Below are 22,159 nucleotides of genomic sequence, written 5' to 3' on the forward strand. Positions count from 1 at the left end.
CATTTGTCAACAGCCCCTTTCATTGGTTTGCATCTCTCTGTTATCAACCAATATTTAAGTTTGGAGGGGTTCATTGAGCAATATCCAGTCAACTTCTTGCCCCAGAGAAGTCTGCAGCCATTTGAACTACATTCCTAACTCTAGGTTATCTCTCAGATATCTACCACCACACATTTCTGTATTCTGATATATGTGTTTTGCTTTTTAACATTTTCACCTGAAGGGGATTCTGAAAATATTTTAAATTCAAATGTATTCTTTTTTTTGTTATTATACAAGTTATACATGAATGCATACTTGTGAAAATTTCTAATAAATGCAAGTATAAGGAGACTGACTGAAAGTCTTTTGTCCATTCTCCTCCCTATACCTCTGCTTGGAGGGGTTACTTCTGGTAACAGTTCAGTGTTTAGTTTTTATCATTCTAGAACTTTTTTCCATAAACCTAAAAATGGATTTTTTAGATTTCTTTTTTATATAAATGCGATGATTTTCCCATGTAGTTAATATTTTTTTTTTTTTATAACTTCATTCTTTGAACTATTGCAAAAATATTCCACAGTCTGGATATAGAAGAATTTATTTAATAATTTTCTCGTTTTTCCGATATTTACATTGTTTCCAGTTGTTTCTCTTATAAACAAATCTGTAGTAAACATTCTTATCAGATATTTTTGTACATATGTGGACATATGTGAGTGTTTTAGAAATAGAATTTCAGGGTAAAAGATGTATACATATTATATTTTGAAAGCTAATACTAAATCATCTCTCAAATAAACTACCAGTTACATACACCCACCAACAGTGTGTAAAAGTAACTATTTCCTACACCTTTGTTAACAGTGGATAATACCCATCTTTTAATTTTTGTCAATTTTACTGGCAAAACAATATTACATCTTAGTATTCATGTCCCTGATTATCGGTGAAGTTGATCGTTTTCAGTGAATTTGTATTTTATCCTTTATAAATTGCCTGATCATATATTTTGATCTTTTTGCTATTAAAATGGGTTTTTTATTGTTTTATAGGAGCTTTTTATATGTGATGGAAATTAGTCCATTGTCCGATTATGTGTGTTGCTACTGTTTTTCCCAGTTTTATCACTTATCTTTAATTTTTTAATTATGTACAATGTTATAATTTAAAATAGTAAAATCTGTCAAGCTTTTCCTATATTGATTCAGAGGTTTTTGACTTGCTTAGGTAGAATTAGAACAATATTTTGTTTTTATTTTTACTCAGTAACTGATTTTTTTGAGTCTTATAATTTTATTAATCTCCTAACTATTAATGTTATCTTGCCAAAGAGTGATAATAAGGTGCCCCCAATTTTTTTTTCTGGAGAAGTCAGTGGGTTAAACTCAGTACCACCTCTCTACATAAAATTTATGTTGAAGAAAGGCAATTAATGACAAAAAAAAAAACCACAGCGTCTCTTTTCTCATTTCCTCCATCATACATTTAAAAAATTTCTATATGTAAATAATTTATGCTTCTATTTACCAGTTCTCTGAACCTTTCTCTTGGATGTTGCCCTGAGGTAGCTATACTTTGTGTACTGTGCGCTTCAAAGAAAAAAGTGTCGGTGTTCCAGATGAAAGATCTGGAACATCTGATATCCTGGGAAAAGCTGAGTCCAGATTTGCCCAAAGGGAAATTCAGTGTAGCTTTTAGATCTTTGTATAACCCAGAGGCCAAGACTTGGATATCAGCTAGATCTAAGTTTGAGTTTCATCTCTGCCTTTATTGAGCTGTGGGCGAATAATCTGCCTCAGCCTCAGTTTTCTTATCTGCACTGTGAATAAGAACCGGTCTGCTGGTGAGCACATGTTTTGCACAGCGCATGGATATACAGTAGTGACTGCTCAGGAAATTATCATTGTTATCTCTTTCGACAAAAGCTTTTGTTCAAATAAGATGTATAATTTTGTATGGCAAAAAAAATACAAAAAAAAAAGCTGGTGATGTATTTTTCTTTTTATCGGGGCCTGATGGAGCTGTGATTATTTCTTTTTAGATAGGCACAAGCGTCCGGGTGGTGAATCAGCTACTTACAGAGATGGATGGTCTGGAAACACGTCAGCAGGTTTTTATTATGGCAGCCACTAACAGGCCAGGTAAGAAAGAGGAATGTAAAACAGATGAGTCTGAAAACTTTCGCCACTCAAAAACAATATAATTGACATACGACCTGGTAAAGGGAGATTAATTTTGGGAAATCTCTTTTTGATTCGTAAGTTGAAATAAAACCTTAGAAAGCTTTTATGTAAGCTATAGTAAAAACCATAATATTATTACCTGGGTTTCATGAATTTTTTTTTCTGTATTGCTGCTCAGAAAGTTGCCTTGTTGGCCAAGAACGCTTGTAACATACACTTTTGACCACAAAGATATTATCGGAATTTATGTCCTATGGTTTCTCTCAAGCACACAGGAAATAAGAATGAGACTCTTTTCATTGTATCTGAAAGTTAAAGATAGGTTTTTAAGGTTTTATACCAGAATCACATTTCTATACTTGTACTTAGCTATTTAAAATTGTTTACAATAAGCACTCTGTGAGAGATATAGAAAAAGGTTCAAAACTTCAAAAGTTTATAAAAGTGGCTTTTACTTTGGACGCTAAATTCTCTTCATATTGTCTAATACTTTGCCATCCCTCAGAGCCACTTGATCATAGCTGTTCACTCTGATATTTGTGTTAACTACGTCTGCTAGCAATGATGTGGTAATTTAATTCCTTAAATGGGTTTATCGGTTGTCAAGCTGATACAATTTTTCATTTTTTTAAGTTACTATGGAAACTAAAACCTTCATGAGTTATGTACCATTTAATTTTAAAATGAAAGATTTAAAGTTGTTATGGTTTATACTTTGACTCTGATAATAATGAAATACTCTTCAGAATCAGACAGAACAGGGTTTGAGTCCTGGCTATAGCACTTCATATCTTAGTGACTGTTCTGTTTCAACCTCAAATGAGTAGATTATAATTCACTTCTGACACTAACCACCTGGAGTTAGTGTCAGATTTGTAATTTAAGAGTCAGTCTTCTAAAAGACTGCCCCACTTCAGATACCAGCCATGAGTGGTGTCTCTAAGACACCTGCAGTTCTGACCAGGTTGCTACTAATTCGGGGTTCCCATGACCTCCTCAAGTTCAGTAATTCATTAGAACAACTAATAGCATGCAGGAAAGCACTGTACTTACAATTGCAGTTTACTGTAAAGGATAGACATACGGGATGTACATACACTACCTGTATGTGTATCCTTTATAATAAACTGTAATCGTAAGTACAGGTCTTGGAGGGAGTGCAGTGTTTCCGTGCCTTCTTTCCATGGAGTCAGGGCACATCAATGTGTTCATCATCCAGGCGCTCCCTTGAGCTTCAGTGTCCAGAGTTTTTTTGGGTTTCATTATGTAGCCGTGACTGATTGAATCATTGTTGGATCATTGGTCATTTGATGGAACTCAATCTTCAGCCTCCCCTTCCCTCCCCAGAGGCTGGGTCTAAGTTCCAACCTTCTAATCACTAATCACATGGTCGGTCTTTCTGGTCACCATCCCATCCTGAAGTTATCTTGGGACCAATCAAGAGTCATCTCATTAGCATAACAAAGACTCCTGTCACTGGAGAAATTCCAAGGATTTTTGAAGCTGTATGCCAGGAACCAGGGTCAAAGACCACAAGTAGTCTTTATTGTACCATATTAATCTTGTGCATATATTACTTCATCTTGCTAACCACCATCTAGAAAATGAAGATACTACTTAATTGGAAGAATATTCATAAAGGTTAGGTGGTGTTGGCCATCACAGTGTGTGGCAAGTAGCTGTTGAGTAATATCATTGTCACGTGCACTTGTGGTAATAGCAGTAGGAGCAGTTATTAGGTCATAAAATCACAGTCTCCCTAGAAGAAACCTTGAAAGTCTCTCACATTTGGACAGAATAACATCCCACCTTTCCTAAGCAGACACAGATGTTTTCTAACAGATTTCAAGAAGATAGGCTTTGGTCTGCTGTTTAGAATAAGCTGTTCTGTCTTTACCTGCACTCAGCATTGGTCATGTTTGTTTATTGTAAATATTCTTTCAGTTTAATCTCTGTAGATTAGAGAAAAATAGGTCCTTCAATGTCACTAGGTTTTACTTAAATCCTCTTCTATATAACAGTCCAGGTACATTATGTTTCGTCATGGGTTTTTTTCCTCTCATCTCTCTATTCATCTTTGAATTCCTTATGATGCTTCAGATACTCCAGCCCATAAGTGAATATAATAGCCTGTGTCGAGTTTAACTAGTAGCAGGTGAGTCATCAAGTGATACCTGTGCTTTGTCCTTTCCAGTGCCCTTTAGTATTGTCTTCCTGTCCACTGCATCTCACCCATCCCTCCCTCTGCCCCGTAACAAATCCCATTGCATTGATGGCCTACCTACGTTTAAAAACAGATATTCTAGATCTTTTTCACTCATATTCACTATCCTGTGACATTGTTTATAACTTGTTTTTTGCTCAGTTTCAAGAAATCTTTTCTTGTCTTATGTTCTGGTCAGCTATTGCTGCCTGACAAACTCTTGCATTACTTAGTGGCTGAAAATTGCCATTTTTGCTTTGCTCACAGTTTTATGGGTCAGGAATCCAGGAAGGGCTTGTCCGGGTCTTTCATTTTCGATCCACGTGCTGTCAGCTGGAGTGGCTGGGCCAGAGGATCTGATCCTTTCCAAGATGGCTTGGTGCTCCTTGGCATCTCGCTCTGTCTCCCACATTGTCATCTTCCACAGCCTCTCCATGTGGCTGTCATTAGCACAGATCTCTGAGTCCTCGCACTTAGTGACAGCTGGATCCCAGGAGACCAAAGAATGGGAGCTGTCATTCCTCCTGAAGGCAAGGCCCAGAGCAGGCCAACTCCGAAGGCCAAGGCAGTGACAGGAAGGCCCGTATTCAGAATAAGAGGAAGTAGGACTGTAGAAAAATTCTGGACATCTTTAATCCTTTATACATATATCTGTCATCACGTATTTTTCTTTCATCACATTCTGTGTTTTGTGCAAGATTCATATGCACTTATGGTTTGATGTAGGTCAGTCATATCAATATGAGTTTCTTTCACCTCTCAGAAGATTTACTCTCTCATTCATGAAGTAGTTATTGAGTTTTTACTATGTGCCCGGTCCTCCCAAGCTTCGGGAATTCAGAGGAGAACTGGAATTTTTTTTGCCTGCATATATTCTGATTTGGGGCTAGGGAACAGGAGGTAAATCATAGACAGACAAAACGGTAAAAGGATAAAGAGCAGGTGGTGGTTGGGGAGAGGAATGCTGATTTAAACATCATGGATCAGGAAGTCTTCTTCAGAAGTGATGTGGGACCATGTCATGAACCCACATGATGTGAAGGGTCAAGCCATGCGAGCATCTGGGAGAAGCGCGTTCCAGTCAGAGAGCCGGTGATAGTGTGGAGGCCCTGAGGCGAGACAGGCTTGGGTGTTGGGGAGCCATCAAGAAGGCCACTGTGTCCAGAGGGAAATGAGTTGGGGGCCACAGTGGCGGAGAGGTGCAAAGGGCCCTTTTGGTTAGCAAAGGGGTGTGGATTTTAGTCTGCCACGATGGCCCGCCGTAGGAGGGTTTTGAGCAGGTTTCAGCACTGTTTTCTGTGACTCAGTTTCTGTGAATTAACAGACTTTCTAGAATGGCCATGACTAGTCTCTGTGGTTACAGATGCAATTAGTAAATGGCATGAAAAAGAGAAACCCACATGGGGAGACATTATTTAAAAATTAAATGGCACTGAAAAGCTTATTTTAAAAAACTATGTTCTCACGAGGAGTTAAAAAAATGGCCTAGATGATAGAGGCTCTGTTCATCCCTCTGGCGGCCAAATCAAAGTTGTGACGGAAACAAGGAGCAGCAGCAAGGAAAACTCGCCTAACATCTAGTTGAACGAGCCAGACAGCTAGGGAGAAATCCAAGAAAGCACTCTTCAACGGCAGAAGGTAGGATGGGCCGAGGATGCGGGGCTGCCCGGTCCTGAGCAGCTGAGTGACACGGAGGCTGCAGTAGCAGCAGACGCCTCTTAAAGGGGCTGCGTCCGCGAGTGGATTTTCGCGGTGATGGACCTTTTCGCTCTGAGCACCAGTGGCTATTCAGCTACACGGAGGAGGCACCAGGAACTTACAGAGAGACATTGTTGGAGTGAGGGCCCAGGCGAGACTTGCTCTGTACAGAAGTGCCACCAGTACCCATTGTTCCCTGTAGAGCCCTCCCCATTCCCAAGGCTCGGACACAGCACTGCTATAGCTGTGATGTCATCAAACTAGATAACAGAGGATTCCCTGAAACTCCACTACCCCAAATCGGGCCCTACCCAAGCCATATCTAGGTGTGTCCTCAGCAAGTCAGGTGCTCCTTGCTGAGTAGTGCCTAGACTCACACTGGAGACAGCTGGCCTCGGATTCTGGTGTCGCCTTTTGAGGCAACTATAAGCACAGCATCTGTGGATTGCCTGCTGAATCTTAACAGGTAACCCCGGAGGGACATATGCTGGGACTAAGTTTGGCCCTCAGCTAAACCCCTCTCAGGACTGTGCCACTGGGCACCTACTTCACAAATCCACACTGATAAGACCGGGAGAGTTAAGAGCTTTGCTTAGTACATAGAAACAGACATAGAAAGGCAGCCAAAATGGAAAGAAAGACAAAGAAGCAGAAACCATATGAGAGAACAGAACAGAGATCCAGATATAATGGAATCAAGTAATCTAACAGATGCAGAGTTCAAAACACTGGTTATAAAGATGCTCAATGAACTTCTGGGAAGTGTAGAGAACTCCAACAAAGAGATAAAAGTGGAAATGGAAATTATAAAAGGGAACCAGTCTGAAATGGAGAACACATGACCTGAGATGAGAAGTATATTAAATGGAATAAACAAAGTGAATAAAGAAGAGGATCGAATGCCATATAGGACACTCAGTCAGAATGGCAAGTAAAAAGATGCCAAGACTATAAAAATAAGGAGGATATGGGACACTATTAAGGCTCCAAATACTCATCTGATCGACGAAACTGAAGAAAATCAAGATGTTGAACAGCTGTTTGAAGAAATAGTATTGGAAAACTTCTCTAACCTGGTGAAGAAAATGGACATAAAACCCCAGGAAGCTCAGAGAGTCCCAAAAACCAGGAACCCAAAGAGGCCCACACCAAGACACATCATAATTAGAATGCCAAAAGTTAAATACAAAGAAAGAATATTAAAAGCAGCAAGAGAAAAGCATATAATTGCAGCTAATTTCTCAAAAGAAACTATGCAGGACAGGAGGGCTTGGCAAAAAATATTCGACAGGATGAAGACCCAGGATCTACAACCAAGAATAATTTCTTCAGGAAAGCTATCATTTAGGGTTGAAGGACAGATAAAGAGCTTCCCAGACAAAAGTAAGCTAAAGGAATTTATCACCACTAAGCTAGTATTATAGGAAATGTTGGAGGGACTTCTTTAAGAAGAAAAAACATGTATCAAAAACAGGAATAAAGATTGGTAACAACTACATTCCTATCAATAAGTACCTTAAATAGAAAAGAATTAAATGCTCCAACCAAAAGACAGAGTGGCTGAAAGGATAAGAAAATAAGACGCCTACAAATGAAAAGGAAGGGGATGGAAAAAGATTTTGCTTTGATGGACATAGAAGGTATTTAAGTCAGACAGAAAGATAAACACTATATGATTTCACTTATATGCAGAATTTAAAGGATAAAAAGAACAAACTAATCAAAACACTCACAAATATAGTGGACAGTTTGGTGACAGACAGAGGGGAGGGTGGTTTGGGGGAATGGGGTGAAGGGTTAAAGAAGTACAATTTAGTAGCTGATGGATGGTCACGGGGATGGGGAGCATGGCATAGGAAATGCAGTTACTATTAATACATTGGCCAGGTGGAGGGTCAGGGAGGGAGGGAGCAATTGGGGAGATCATTTTACTAACTATATAGATGTCTAACCAATGTACTGTATACTTGAAACTAATTAAAATTAAAAACAAAACAAAACAAAACAAAAACTGTTCTCTGCCCCACCCCCACCACCCCCGGCCAGAGGCAACTACTTGTGAACTCCTTGAGCTATTTTTTATGTATTTACCCATATTTTCAAATAGTATGTTCATACTGCAATTTCTTATCAGTTTCACATAGTGCCCATAACTTCTTTTTAAGGTGGACGAAGATTGTTATTTTCCATTGACCCTTCACGCACACCCTGTCATCACCCCCACACCTTCTGTTCTCTTCACTCTGTCCTTCCAATATTATAATATAGTTTGATCACAACTGTAGTATAATCACTGGTCAGTGTTTACATTACTTACAACTATGTAAATATTTCTCTCTGCTCACCCAAGAATAACACTGATTAGGTTTCCTTTTTCATATGACCTTTTTAGTCCTGGGTTTAGTAGCCCTCATTTTTTTCTTTTGCTTTATTTTCTATGTTCCTGCTCTTCGTCAGATATTATGCAACAGCCAGTTTAATTTATCTAGATGATGTATCAATTCCATTTGGTTTTTTGTTTGTGTGTTTCTGGAGCTTTGCGTTTTCCCGCTCCAGTCTGGACTGGCTACCTTTAGGTCTGTGGTAGAAACAACTGTTACTTCAGAACTCGCCTCTACTGCTCTCCTTTGTTTTGCTGTTTCTGATCTCTTGACAGACTCTCTCATTTTGCTAGAGCTCATCTTTCAGTGACTTTCTTAAGAAAGGTCATGTAGGAGGTAAATGCTTATATATTTGAAATTATCTTTATTTTACTTTCTGATTGATAGGCTGGCTGAGTATAGGATTTTGAGTTGAACATTGTTTTTTTCATAATTTATAGGTGTTGCTTTTTTTTTCTTTAAAGTTCTGTGTCATTCTGATCCTTTTTATGTGACTTTTTGTATATTTGTTACATGTATATGCCTCACATTGATCTTTTAAATTTATTCTTCTGTCATTTTTCATCTTTTTATCTTTCTCCCTAATTTGTGAAGAATTGATTTTTAGAAAGTAAATGAAAATACTGTCCTCCTACCATTCTGCCTCTGATGTTCTAAGGAACTGTGACAGCCTTCCTCCGACATGTGGCGTACCAAAGTCCACATCTCATTCTGGAAATAAACCACTTCCCCGTGCTCAACCAGAGGACATAAAGCTCCTTGTACAAATGACATCCAGACCACTTACACATACTTTGCATTCCCTTCTTCAAATACCAACTGCTGTAAAGGATGTTCTCTTTGAAGAACTACCTGTTCCCACTTCATTCCCCGGCCAGCTGGTTAAAACAACATACAGAGTTTATGAAACCCACACAGCCACACCAGCCTGTTACTTTTTCTCCTACTCAGTAGGTGTCTGTTTCCTACCAGTAGCAATTCAGTATCCAGAAAGAGTTTCTGCCCTCTGTGTATGGCTCAGTTGAAAAATAAATACGTAAATTATGATGTGTAATTAAATAGTTCAGGGTCTCTATCCATTGTATGGATAGAGCCTTTAATAATTATTAGATGAAAGAGCAGATGACTTACAAAGAAGATATTTATTTTAATGTAGTCAAGTAAAATATAATCCCTCACTTCTCAAGTCTGGATGGCCTTGAGTCATGGTCGAATGCTCCTTGAAGGTAATTGAACAGTGAGTTGGTGCCACAGTCAAGCCTGTATGTGTTGCCCTTTGGCATAGAACTACCCTGTTAAAATTAACTTAGGCTCTGGCATCACCTCTGCTAATTTACAGGTACCCTGGTACGTAATAGAACTTAGTAAGTATTTGTTTAATGAATCGTAAGAGACCTGCTTCTGTTTCGTGAAAGCTCTCTGATCTTATGATAATTTTCACTGGACACATTGACAGTCTTGTTAGTCTGAGGATCTAATTTTTAAAAAACAGCTTTATTGAGATATGTGATATACCATATATTTTACCCACTTTAAGTGTACACTTCAGTGCTTTTGAGTATATTTAGGATTGTACGACCATCCCAACAATCTAATTTTAGATCATTTCCATCACCCTGAAAAGAAATCTGTGTCTGTTAGCAGGCACTTCTCATCCTTCTTCCACCCCCAGCCCTAGGCAGCCATTAATCTACACTCTATCTCTATAGATTTCCTTATTCTGGACGTTTTATATAAATTAAATCACACAATATGTGAGCTATTGTATCTGGCTTGTTTCTCTTAGCATAACATTTTCAGTGTTCACTTATGTTGCAGAATGAATTGACACTCGTTCCTTTTTATTACTGGATAATAAGTCATAGTGTAGATATACCACATTTTATTTATTCATCATTTGATGGACATGTAGGTTGTTTCCACTTGTTGACTGTTACGATAATGCTGCTATAAACATTCATGTGTAAGTTTTTGTGTGGATGTATGTTATTATTTCTCTTGGGTAGATTCCTGTGTGTAGAAATGATGAGTCCAGTGGTCACGCGTGTTTGACATTTGAGAAAATGCCAAATTCTTTTCCAAATGGCTACACCATTTTATATTCCCACTAGTAATTGGGACAAAGCAGTGTACAAAAGCTCCAATTTCTCCACATCCTCACCAGCGCTTATTATTGTGTTTTTTATTATAGCCATTCTAGTGGGTACGAGGTGGTATTTCATTGTAGTTTGATTTGCATGTCCATAATAATCAGTGATGTCGAGCATTTTTTCTTTTGCTTATTGGCCATTCATATAGCTCTTTTGGAGAAATGTCTGAATTCTTCACCCGTTTTTTAATTGGGTTAATGCTGTCTTGTCATTGAGTTACTAAGGGTTCCTTATTCTAGGTACAAGTCCATAATCAGATGTGCAATTTGCATATATTTTCTACCAGTCTGTGAGTTATCTTTTTACTTTCTCAATGGCACCCATCTCATTTGTCAGTGACTGGATGTTGTCTTTGAAGCTTTGGGATTGTTGGTGACTTTTTTTATTTCAAATATAAGCATTTATATCTTGAGTTTTCCACCTAAAATTCTGTCTCTGACACAATTAGGTAGAGTACGAATTAGGGAGCTGTAACAATAATCCAGGTGCAAGGTGTTGGTTGTTTGAACCAGGTGATGCCTGGGGATGTAGAAAGAATCTGTAGAAAGAATATGGTGTCATAGAGTTGACAGGATTCGTTAATGGATTGGATATGGATGTGGGAGAGGGGAATCAAGTTTGATTCCAGGTATTAGGCCTAAAAAACTGGAAAAAAGTTGTCATTAACCAGGATGGGAAAGACAATAGTAGGGCCCCATTCGGGAAGGAGGTAGGAAAAGATGAGGACCTCTGTCTTAAATCTGTCATGTTCAAGACCTGTTAGTCAAATGGAGATGCTGGGTATGAGCCAGCCTCTCTCACTTCCTGGGACATCCATCCCTTGCACACTTCTAGTATTTAAGATGATCTGAAGTGCAAAAACCAGTTTAGTACATATGAGTTCTAGACAATACTATTAGATCTTCTTTGAGAAGTGATGTATTACATAGAATTTTGTAAGAGCTTTTGGTGGAGCATAATTTAAATCATCTAATACTAAAATTGATATAAAGGGCTCAGGATGCTGTTTACTATAAATAAAATGAGAAAATAACTTCTTAAAATAATAATCTTTGTAATACTAAATTTGATGTTTTTTAGCTAGAGATATTAATTATAAAAGTCCTAAACTAAGAACGCTTTCTGATTAAAATCAGGATTGTTTTCATCAGGCTTTATTTGAGGGCGTGCATATTTGGCTTTAAGGTCTATATTTGTATATTTAAGATAAAAGATATTTCCACAGAATGGTATTGTCATAGACATAGACATATAGATCATTAGAATATAATAGAATCTAAAAATATTCCCACAAATATCTGGACAACTGATTTTTTTATAAAGCACAAAGGCAATGCAGTGAAGAAAGGAGAGCCTTGTCAGCATATAGTGGTGGAACAGATATCCATATGCAAGAAATACGAACTTTAATCCATACCTCTTAGCACATGCAGAAGTTAACTCAAAATGGATCAGAGACCAGTGAAAACTGAAAGCTATAAAACTCCTGAAAGAAAACACAGAACAATTTTTTTACCTTGGATTAAGGAAAGATTTCTTAGATATGACACCAAAAGCACACTGTTAGGGAGTGAATGATTAAATTGAACTACTCTTCAAAAGGTGCCACTAAGAATTCAGAGACAAACTACAGGCTGGGAGAAAATATTTGCAAAGTACATATCTGATAAAGGATACATATCCAGACTACATAATGAACTCTCAAAACTCAACAATAAGAAAAACCCATTAAAATGGGCAAAAGATTTATATAGACACTTCACCATAGAAAGTATACAGGTGGCAAATAAACACATGAAAAGGTGCTCAACATCATTAGTCATTAAGGAAATGCAAATTAAAGCCACAAAGAGATACCACTACAAAGCTTAAAATGACTAAAATTAAAATGGCTGTACCGAACACTGGCATGGACATAGAGGAACTGGAACCCACACACTGCTGGTTAGACTGTAAAGTGGTAACTAGTTTGGAAACGGTTTTTCGATTTTTGAAAGTTAACCATATCCCTGCAGTGTGATATTGCCGTACTACTTTACATCCCACAGTTCGGTATTTACCAAAGAGAAATGAAAGCCTACACAAAGACTCATACATGAGTGTTATTGCAGCTTTGTTTGTAGTAGGGCAAAAGTGAAAACAGCCAAATGTTTATCAGCAGAAGAATGGAAAAACAAATCGTGTGATAGCCATACTATGGAATCCTACTTAGCAATAAAAAAGTATTAAGTACTACTTAATACACATCGTAACTTAGGTGACTCTCAAAATAACTGTGTTGAGTAAAAGCAGACAGAGTACATACTTTATAATTTCACTTATATAAAGTTCTGTTAAATGCACACTAATCTGTAGTGACAGAACAGATCGGTGGCTGCCTAGGAATAAAGCGGGTAAGGGAAGGGCAAGAGAGAAAGGTTAAAAGGGGTCCTCAGTAATTTTTTAAAGCATAAAGGTTCCCTGACACCAGAATGTTTGAGACTCTTCGCCCTGGAGAGTCAGATGACCCTTAGGCCAGTCACACAATGCTCTGTGTTGTATTGGCAGCGTTGGGCTTCATTCTGCATCAGGGAGCAGGGGTCGAGAGAACTGGGTGTGTGCATCTTAGGAAGTAGCCCTGGCAGCATCGTAAGGAAGTTATATTTGGCCTTGACTGAGGATCGAGGTCATGGGAGGCAGACTTGATAGAATTGATAGAATCTAAGGCTCTGCAGTTAGAGAGGTCGGAGAAACCTGCTTGACATTTGGGGTCATTATCTCAGATAGAGAATCTGGGAGGAAAGCAGGTTTGGGGCAGAAAGGTGGGGGTAGACTTTTTACTCTCAAGGATGTATTTTGACGAACTGAAGCATTTCATTTCAGTAAAGTCTTAATTTGTCTTTTTTCTTTTAAAAAATGTACTCTTCCCATCTCATGTTAATTATATTTTTGAAAAGATTTTATTTTATTTAGGACTTTTTCCTTTCTTCTTCAGATATCATTGACCCTGCAATCCTGCGCCCAGGCCGCCTGGACAAAACCCTCTTTGTGGGTTTGCCACCCCCAGCAGATCGTCTTGCCATCTTAAAAACTATCACAAAAGTGAGTAAAGGAAATGGTGTATTTTTCTGTCCTTTTAAATATGGACAAGTAGTAATTTAGGATGCCTAATCACTTTCTTTTCTGTAGCTTTAAATACTTGTCCAGTCTCTTATCTCCCAAAGGAGAAGGTGAACCGTTTTTTGATAATCAAAGAGACTTCTTATTCTTTCTTATTTGCTTAAAATGAAGGGGATATTTAGAATTTAATGCTGAACTGATATATTTGAGATACCACTTTAATCACGTTTTCTGTTCTCATAGATCTTTGCTTCTTACTTTAGAGGAATTGTCCACAGAGCATATTTGAAATGGAATTAGAAAGTTTTAGAGATGAAGAGTAAATAGGTATAGGCCCATTACAAATATCCAGAGAAAACTTGAGTTTTGAAACCATAACGTTGAATTCTGTCCTCCGTGTTGGATATATGCCAACTTTTAAGAGGTCTGTACAGTATTAACTTTGCCTTTTTTCTAAAAATAATAAGCAATGCATACAAAATACAAAGAAGAAAGCAAATCACCCTAAATTGTACTGCTGTAAAATTTGCATTAGCATTCAGTGCAGACATCATTCCAAATGTGTTTATGCAGCCCGGGTAGTGGGTGGGCGGAAGGAGGGGGCGAACGTAATACGTCACTTGAATACAGTTAAATTTATTTGAAATTTAAAAGAAAACAAAGGTAAGGGAATTTTTAAACGTCCAATAAATGATGCTTTTCCAAAAAAGATATTATCTCCTAAAATATCACATTTTCTAAAGTATTAGTAAAATTAAACATATTTTCAAAAGCCAGACTTTCCAACCATGTACCTTCTTTTTAAGTCAGTCAAAAGTGAGAAAAATTGGCATTTTTAATGTTTAACTTCTGTTTCAAAGTTTTCTGGCTTTTTACTTGAATTCCCCGGATTGTTTTATGTACAGTGCCCCCTTCTTCCAGTTAATACCTGAGATATTATAGTATATTAGAATAAAATTTGTTCATCTTGGTCCTAAAAGTCTGAAACAATTTGTGGAGCAGAGCAACTTCTCAGTATCTTTTTTCAGACTTCTAAGTTTCTTAGAAGAAAACCGAGTAATGACATACTACTTTTTAATATCTTCTATTTGGTGTTTCTAGTAATGACGTAGTAACAAGAGACTTATCACTATAAACTTGCTTGGACGAGTGCAGTTTTTTCTCCTTAATATCTATTTCTTCCTTATAAATGTCATTAAAACATACCTTATCTCAGAAAGCCAGAAAGATTTTTTGATGTCTAACAGGTGCTTTGAGATATATGCAGTCTTTAAAATAGTGATAAAAATCCCTCTAAAAGACTCAAAATTCCCAATACATTTTTTTAAATGTGTCCCGTAAGACTAAAACATATTAACATCTCACGAGCAACATTATCTGTTAAATTTTCATAAGCTAATAATATCTGATATAATAATAGGTAATATTTATTAAGCACTTATTGTGTTCCAGATACTTTACATAAATGAATATGCTTAATCCTTGCAACTACCTTTTGAAATATTTGAAAGTGATGAGCCAACTATATCTCACAAAAACAGGATACAGAGATGTGTCTTACTATGTATATATTTCAAGACTGCAAAGTACCAGTTACCTTGTTATGGTGGTATGATTATGTTAATTTTCCTTTATTTTTTTTTTCAATCAACCATATGAATAAAATCATCACTGATTCCAGACTTCGTTATGTGACTAAGAATAGGTTTCTGTGCCTAAACATAGATGTAATTATTGAAATAAATATAGTAGTACATCTTGAATGATTTTTTGAACCTGATCATTCTGTAACATGAAATACTTACTGAGAATTATAGGAAATAATAATACAGTGGGTCATAACTTTCTTTTTTTAAATTGCAGTAAATATGTTTAGCTTAAATTTACCATTGCAACCATGTTAAGTGTACAGTTCTTTGGCACTAGTACATTCACATTGTTGTCATCAACACCATTCATCTCCAGAACCCTTTTCATTTTGCAACCTGAAAATCTGCCCCCATTAAACAGTGTCTCCCCAGCCCCGGGCAACCACCATTATACTTTTCTGTCTCTATGAATTTGACTACTCTGGGTGCCTCATTCATATAACTAGAATCATATGATATTTGTGGGCCATAACTTTTTAAAAGATTATTTTCCTTTTTCTAATAATTACTTTGGCTCAGCTTTCTATAGTCACCAAATTATTTGAGACTTTCACAAGAGCTTTTATTAAGAGATAATACAACCAGTAGTGCATCTGATAAGAGGTTAATACCCAAAATATATAAAGAACTCATACAACTCAACAACAATAAAAAGCAAACAGTCCAATTAAAAAATGAGCAGAAGACCTGAATAGATATTTCTCTAAAGAGGAGATACAGATAGTCAATAGACATATGAAAAGATGCTCAGGGTCACTAACAATCAGAGAAATGCAAATTAAAACCACAACAAGATAACACCTCACACCTGTCAGAATGGCTCTCATCAAATCAAAGAACAAGTGTTGGAGAGGATGTGGAGAAAAGGGAACCCTCGTACACTGTTGGTGGGATTGCAAATTGGTACAGCCACTCTAGAAAACAGCGTGGAGGTGCCTCAAAAAATTAAAAATGGACCTACCTTTTGACTCAGCAATTGCACTTCTGGGTATTTATCCAAAGAAAACCAAAACAATTCGTGAAGATCTATGTATGCACCCCTATGTTCATGGCAGTGCTATTTACAATAGCCAAGATATGAAAGCAACCTAAATGTGCATCAGCAGACAATTAGTTAAAGAAGTTATGGTTCATATGTACAATGGAATATTACTCAGCCATAAAAAAAATCGCGCTGTTTGTAACAACATGGATGGACATATAGAGGTTCTTAAGCTGAGTGAAATAAGTCAGAGAAAGATAAATACCATATGATTTCACTTATATGCAGAATCTAAGGAGCAGAAAGAACAAACTAATTGAAAACTGACTCACAAATAGGACAGTCTGGTGATGGCCAGAGGGGAGAGGGGTGGGGGGACTGGGAGGAAAAAAGGTAAAGAGTTAAAGAAGCACAAATCAGTAGTTGGTAGATGGTCACAGGGATAAGGAACACAGCATAGGGGATGCAGTCAGCAGGAATGTAATGGCTAGCTATAGGGCCAGAGAGAAGATAAAGTAATCAGGGGCATCGTTTCATAAACTATATAAATGTATAACCAACATACTGTACACTTGAAACTAAAAACAAAATGTAAAAAAAAAAAACTAATAAAAACCAAGTTAGTATAAAAGTTCTAAATATTTTATATAATAGTACTATTTTAATGAATGATTCTCTAAAATAAAATATAAGCTTTCTAATATGCCATTTAAAAATTTTTAATTGCACTTGAGAGTCTCTAGAATTCACCTTTTGTTTTACTTAGTATAAGCTAGAAGCATTGCCACATTTCAGTTAAGAATAATCAGATTTTAATAATCCACAGATTCCTTAGCTCTTATTTCTAATTGGAAAATAATATTGGTCTTGAAACTTTGGAGCTATCCTATGTAGACCGCACCCCGCACTCTCCAAAAAAGGCAGTTTGTCACTTTCTTGCAAGTGTAAAGGTTTGCAGGGGGGCGGGGAGGGTATTAATTTTTCTAAAAAATTAATTTTTTAAGAACCAGAAAATTTCTGAGAATTTAAACTTCTAAAAATGAACTGTTTTTCTAAAATATTACTTTTAGATATTTATTGTGTTCCTTTCTATATTGAGCTTTCACAAAAGATTTAACTTTAAAGGGTGCCCTAAATGTAGAAAGCCAGCAGTTGCTCCCAGTATGCTGATGTGGGAAAACTTTCCCCTCTGGGTCCTCTTAAAGAGAATAGGAAGATGTGATGGACAGTGTTATGAACAATATTCCTGTCACAGGCACAATAACACGCCTCTCAGGACTGAGGCTGCTGGTTCTCCTAATGCAAGACGAGGATGTAACTCAAAGCCAGTTCATTAAAAATGACTTTCTGAAAGATCAGAGAAATGCACTGTGAGAGTGTGCAGACTTTATGAAAGTCCAGCTTGACCCAAGAGTAGAATTAAGTTATTGAGAAGTATAAAAGAATTATCCTTAGGCAGTCCTCCATGGATTTATTTCTTACGATTGAGCTTTTGATTAAAACGGGACGGTAGAAAGTTTGAGGTAGAATTCTCTAGCAGCACCTGGAGTATAGTAGGGAACATCCGTGTGCTTTGTGACCATCAGGGTGAGGTTGGTAGTTTCCTATGAACGTGAGAGACTCTAAGCTTAGGCTCCCGCCTAACGAGGCAGCCTCTCCTCTCTGACCCCCACCGACGTCTCATGATGGGTTGAGACTCAGCAGGGCAGTGGCAGTAGACTTTCCTGCTTCCGGCATAGCTTGGAAAGCCCAAACATTTCTGTTCCCCGTCATAAAAAAAATCCCTGTTTCATATTCACCGTCATTATTATAACAAGACTTCCTTCCTCCTCCCAAATATAGCATGAAATTATATCTACTTATTTGGGATAAGATACTGGGGTTTTTTTTTTTAATAACCAAAATAAATAATAAAGACTTAGAAACTTCCCAGAGGTCTACTCAGTTGCCAGCTTGAACTTTAGACTCAGGTTTTCTAATTCTTAGTGCAATGTTGTTTCCACTTTTTAGACCTTTTTATTGCAGTACCATACAGATTCAGAAAAGTGGATGTATTAAATGTGAGTTTATAACAAAGCCTCCAGATCAAGAAAGAACATTACCAGTTAAATTCATACAGACAGAAAGTAGAAAGGTGGTTGCCAGGGGCTGGGAGGAGGAGGGAACGGATGGATTACTGGTTCGTGCATGCAGAGTTTCACTGTGGGAAGATGAAAAAAATTCTAGAGGTGGATGGTTGCACAGTAGTGCGGATGTACTCAATGCCATTAAACTGTAACACTTAAAAGGGGTTAAAATGATAAATTGGTTAACAGATTTTACTACAATAAAAGAGAGAACATTACCAGGGCCACAGACGCTGCCCTCCTGCTTCCTCTCAGCCACTACCCACCCCACCCCACCCCACCCGGGTTAACTAAGTTTTGAAACCATTTTCGTTAAAAGGAACCTTAAGGATCCTGCAGTCTGGCCACCTAGTTGTACACACAGCCAGCCAGAGGAAAAAAGGAAAAACGCACAAAGATTATTTGCCTGAAGTCACACAGTTTCATTTCCCTTGATTAGTTCCCATGTCAAAGTGGATTGAATGGGAAACATATCTGTTTCTGGAACCTGTGTTAGATGAACATTTGCATTTTACCAAATAGCAGCTAGCAGATGTACAGTTTATGCCCTTAAACATGCCCAGCTGGGAGGAAATGAGAGGACACAGTCTGAATGTGGGCCAAGAGGCAGGTGGTTGCACGAGGTGCCAAGCCTACTTGGAGCACCTGCCATACTAACATTTAAACTTACCTTGAAGCTTAATGGCATGTGTTTATTCACACTTTTCTGTGTGTTTCTTCTTAAACTGTTTATTTCCTAATGGTAATATTTGCTACAGATACTATATGCAGTGTATATATAAGTTATGAATCAAAATAATGAAGCAGATATGAACCTGCCATCTAACCATCGAACATTTTAAATCACTAAAAACTTTTGTTTGCCTCTGCAATTGAAGTCACTAAAAATGTTATTAACACATACTGTATGCATGCAAGATTCTGCGTTAAGTGCTATTGGACTTGCAGAACTTTTCTGCTACTTGTCCTTTCTAGCCATCTCTAGGTATGAGCCATCTCTAGGTATGAGCTGAAGGGGAATTGGCACTGGCACTAAGTCGGGGTTGAGCTTAGTTACTGGGTTAAGAAAGAGCACATTGAGCATAGAGTTTGGCTTTTATTGTAGAGCAGTTTCCTGCTCCTTCTCTCCTGGCCAACTTCAATATATTTCTCCCTTCCTAGCCAACCGAAAACTGAGCACAAATGCATGTCAGAACTGAGCACCGCTTAAGTCTTTGCCACATTTAATCAAGCAAAGGAAATGTGTTTCTTCAGCTTTGGGAAGATCAAAGTGGAGATTTTGTTCCTGGTGGTGGTTTTGCTACAGCTGCCCCCAGGTTCTTCAGTCTTCATAAGCATAACATTGTTTGCCTTTAGCTTGTCCAAGTTTGGAGTCTGCTTCTTACGCTCATTTCTCAAAATTGAAATTTGTAAAAATCTCGTAACACTGGTCTGGGAGTCAGTTATGTTGATGTAGTTAAGCAGCCAGTACTGTTTATTTAGAACTTATTATGTGGAAAAGTATTGATCTTTAAAGCCCCAGTGAAAAAGAGTTTTTCTGTCCTATTTAGAATGGCACCAAACCCCCGCTGGACGCAGATGTAAATCTGGAAGCAATTGCTGGGGACCTGCGCTGTGACTGCTACTCGTAAGTGTCTCAGTCTCAAGTCTGCCGAAGCTCTGAGGCCCCGTTTCCTCGTGTGTAGAGTGAGGAGAGGGTGCTGTCGGGAGCGTTCAGTTTGGCGTCCGGAGGGTGCCTAACGCAGCAGCTGACCGTTTCTTGCTCCTTCCTTCTTGGAGAAGCGACCACCCATTTTGAGACGCTAAAGAATTCCAGGAGTGGGGGATCCTCTCATGCTGACTCGGTACTCTGCACCCAGACCACCATTGCTGCCCTTCACAAACCATCTGTCCTTCCAGAATATTCGAGCGGACATTTCATTACTAGCTGCCAAATTATCCAGGTGCTTCAGCATTTATAGAAGCTACGAGTGCCATGTTTTCTAAGCCTCAGAATTCCTTTTGCACAGCACACCAGTGTCCACACAGCCTGTAGGAAAAGCAAGAAATCAAACATCTCTGCCTTCAGCTCTTGGATGGTGGTGGTGGTTGTAGTTTTTATTTTCTTCATATATTTTCAAGGAAATTTGTTAACTTTCCCAATTTTGGTACACAGGAAGAAAATGAAACTCAGGTTTTATTAGTGAGAAGCGTCTCCTCCTCTGCCTTCTTTGAAAAGCCCTGTTGCTTGTCCACAGCATACTCGGTGTACTTGGTAGCCCCATGGGGCCCGCCCAGTGCCAGCTTTCTGAAGCTACGTCAGGCGAGGCGCTGTTTTCACTTTGGGGTCTTCCGGGGCCTCTTCAGCAGTATGAACTTCTATCCACTGGTGGAACACAGGCACTCAGTTCCAGTTCTGGTCGAAGAATTTCACATAACCCTCTCTCATCAAGATGATTTCACTGAAACCATGCTGATTATTTTTAGGGCATGTGGTCAAAATACAAAGTTTTATTTCTAGTTTTGTCACATATGGACATCTAGGACGAGTCTCAATCTTTGTTCTGCCACCGCAGCCAATGCACTTGAGAGAGATGTCGCACTCTGGTTAGTAAATAATTTTGGCTCATTTAAGGAAAGAGTGGTTGTCTCCATGAACGGGAAGTGATCAGAGCCCCAGGCAGTGGTCCTGAGGGACATGTAAAAGCCCCTCTTTTGCTTTAAGGAGACTGTATCTCTCCTCCTAGTTAGGAATCAGACCTGTACCAGTCTGTAATTAAATGAACCTACAACTAAGGGGGAAAAAAAGAGAGGGAGAGAGACTTAAGTGAGTCGTTTAGAGCTTTGAGTGCTAAAATCTGAAAAGATTTTCAGGGAGTGACCGAGGCAGTTTTGATGGCAAAATTTACCCTGGGCCTAATCTTTTGGGTTATACCATGTGGGATGTCTGTGTACAAAGGGGTTGGAGTGATGCGCACTTTGGGATTCGGAGCCACTGCCTTTGTAGTTTGAGAGACAGTGCGACACTCAGCCCTCACCCACCTGTTCACTTGGGTTAGTGGTGTCTCCGCTCCGGTGTTGGATTTCATGCTGAGGAAAGCACGTATGTGCTTATTAATAATGCTACATTCCTAACACTCCCCTAACAGAAACCTTGGATTCAGTTAATAACCCAGGCTCTGTATATCTCTAAATTTATATGTTATGTGGATCCTCAGCATTATACAGTAAATTAGGTTAATGTCTAGAAATGAGTGTTTTATCCACAAATTCAAATTCTTTCTCAAAGGATCATCAAGAATTCTGTTAAAAATGTAATGCAGTGAAACCACAGACAGCACCAGTCTTTCACTGAACTCAGGAACCATGCTGACTCAGCATATTATTATTACACCGAATCATTAAATGAGGGCTTGTTAGGTCTTGTCATATTTTAAGTAACTTATGATGTGTCTACTCAGCTTGAGCTTGAATCAAGTGCATCAAAGACTTTCGACTTTTCAAAACCCTTTTGAACATGAAGCCATAAATGACGTTTTTATATAAGCTTATTTGAGACATTAGGTAATAAATGAAGTCAGCACTTTAACAGAGGCCACGTGAACAAAAATTTTAATAAATAACGAATGAGTTCCTTTCTACTGGCTGGATATTCTGAACTGTCTGTATTAACATGAGTATCTATGGCTGTTCCCATGGGACAGTTACGATTCATTGCACTGTCTCC

General features: G+C 38.1%; 1 protein-coding gene across 2 annotated transcripts in view; it reads left to right on the forward strand.

Annotated features, from left to right (window-relative positions):
• The window catches only part of NVL (nuclear VCP like), a 66,248-nt gene that overhangs the window by 31,957 nt on the left and 12,132 nt on the right, over nt 1-22,159 (forward strand). For both annotated transcript variants that reach the window (XM_039883313.1, XM_039883314.1), the window contains 3 exons: nt 2,024-2,123; nt 13,572-13,678; nt 20,004-20,080. In XM_039883313.1, coding sequence (XP_039739247.1) covers nt 2,024-2,123; nt 13,572-13,678; nt 20,004-20,080 — 284 coding nt within the window. The remainder of the gene's footprint in view (nt 1-2,023; nt 2,124-13,571; nt 13,679-20,003; nt 20,081-22,159) is intronic.

The sequence above is a fragment of the Pteropus medius genome, unplaced genomic scaffold (assembly GCF_902729225.1).
Source record: "Pteropus medius unplaced genomic scaffold, Ma_sr-lr_union100, whole genome shotgun sequence".
In the NCBI taxonomy this organism is placed as follows: domain Eukaryota; kingdom Metazoa; phylum Chordata; class Mammalia; order Chiroptera; family Pteropodidae; genus Pteropus; species Pteropus medius.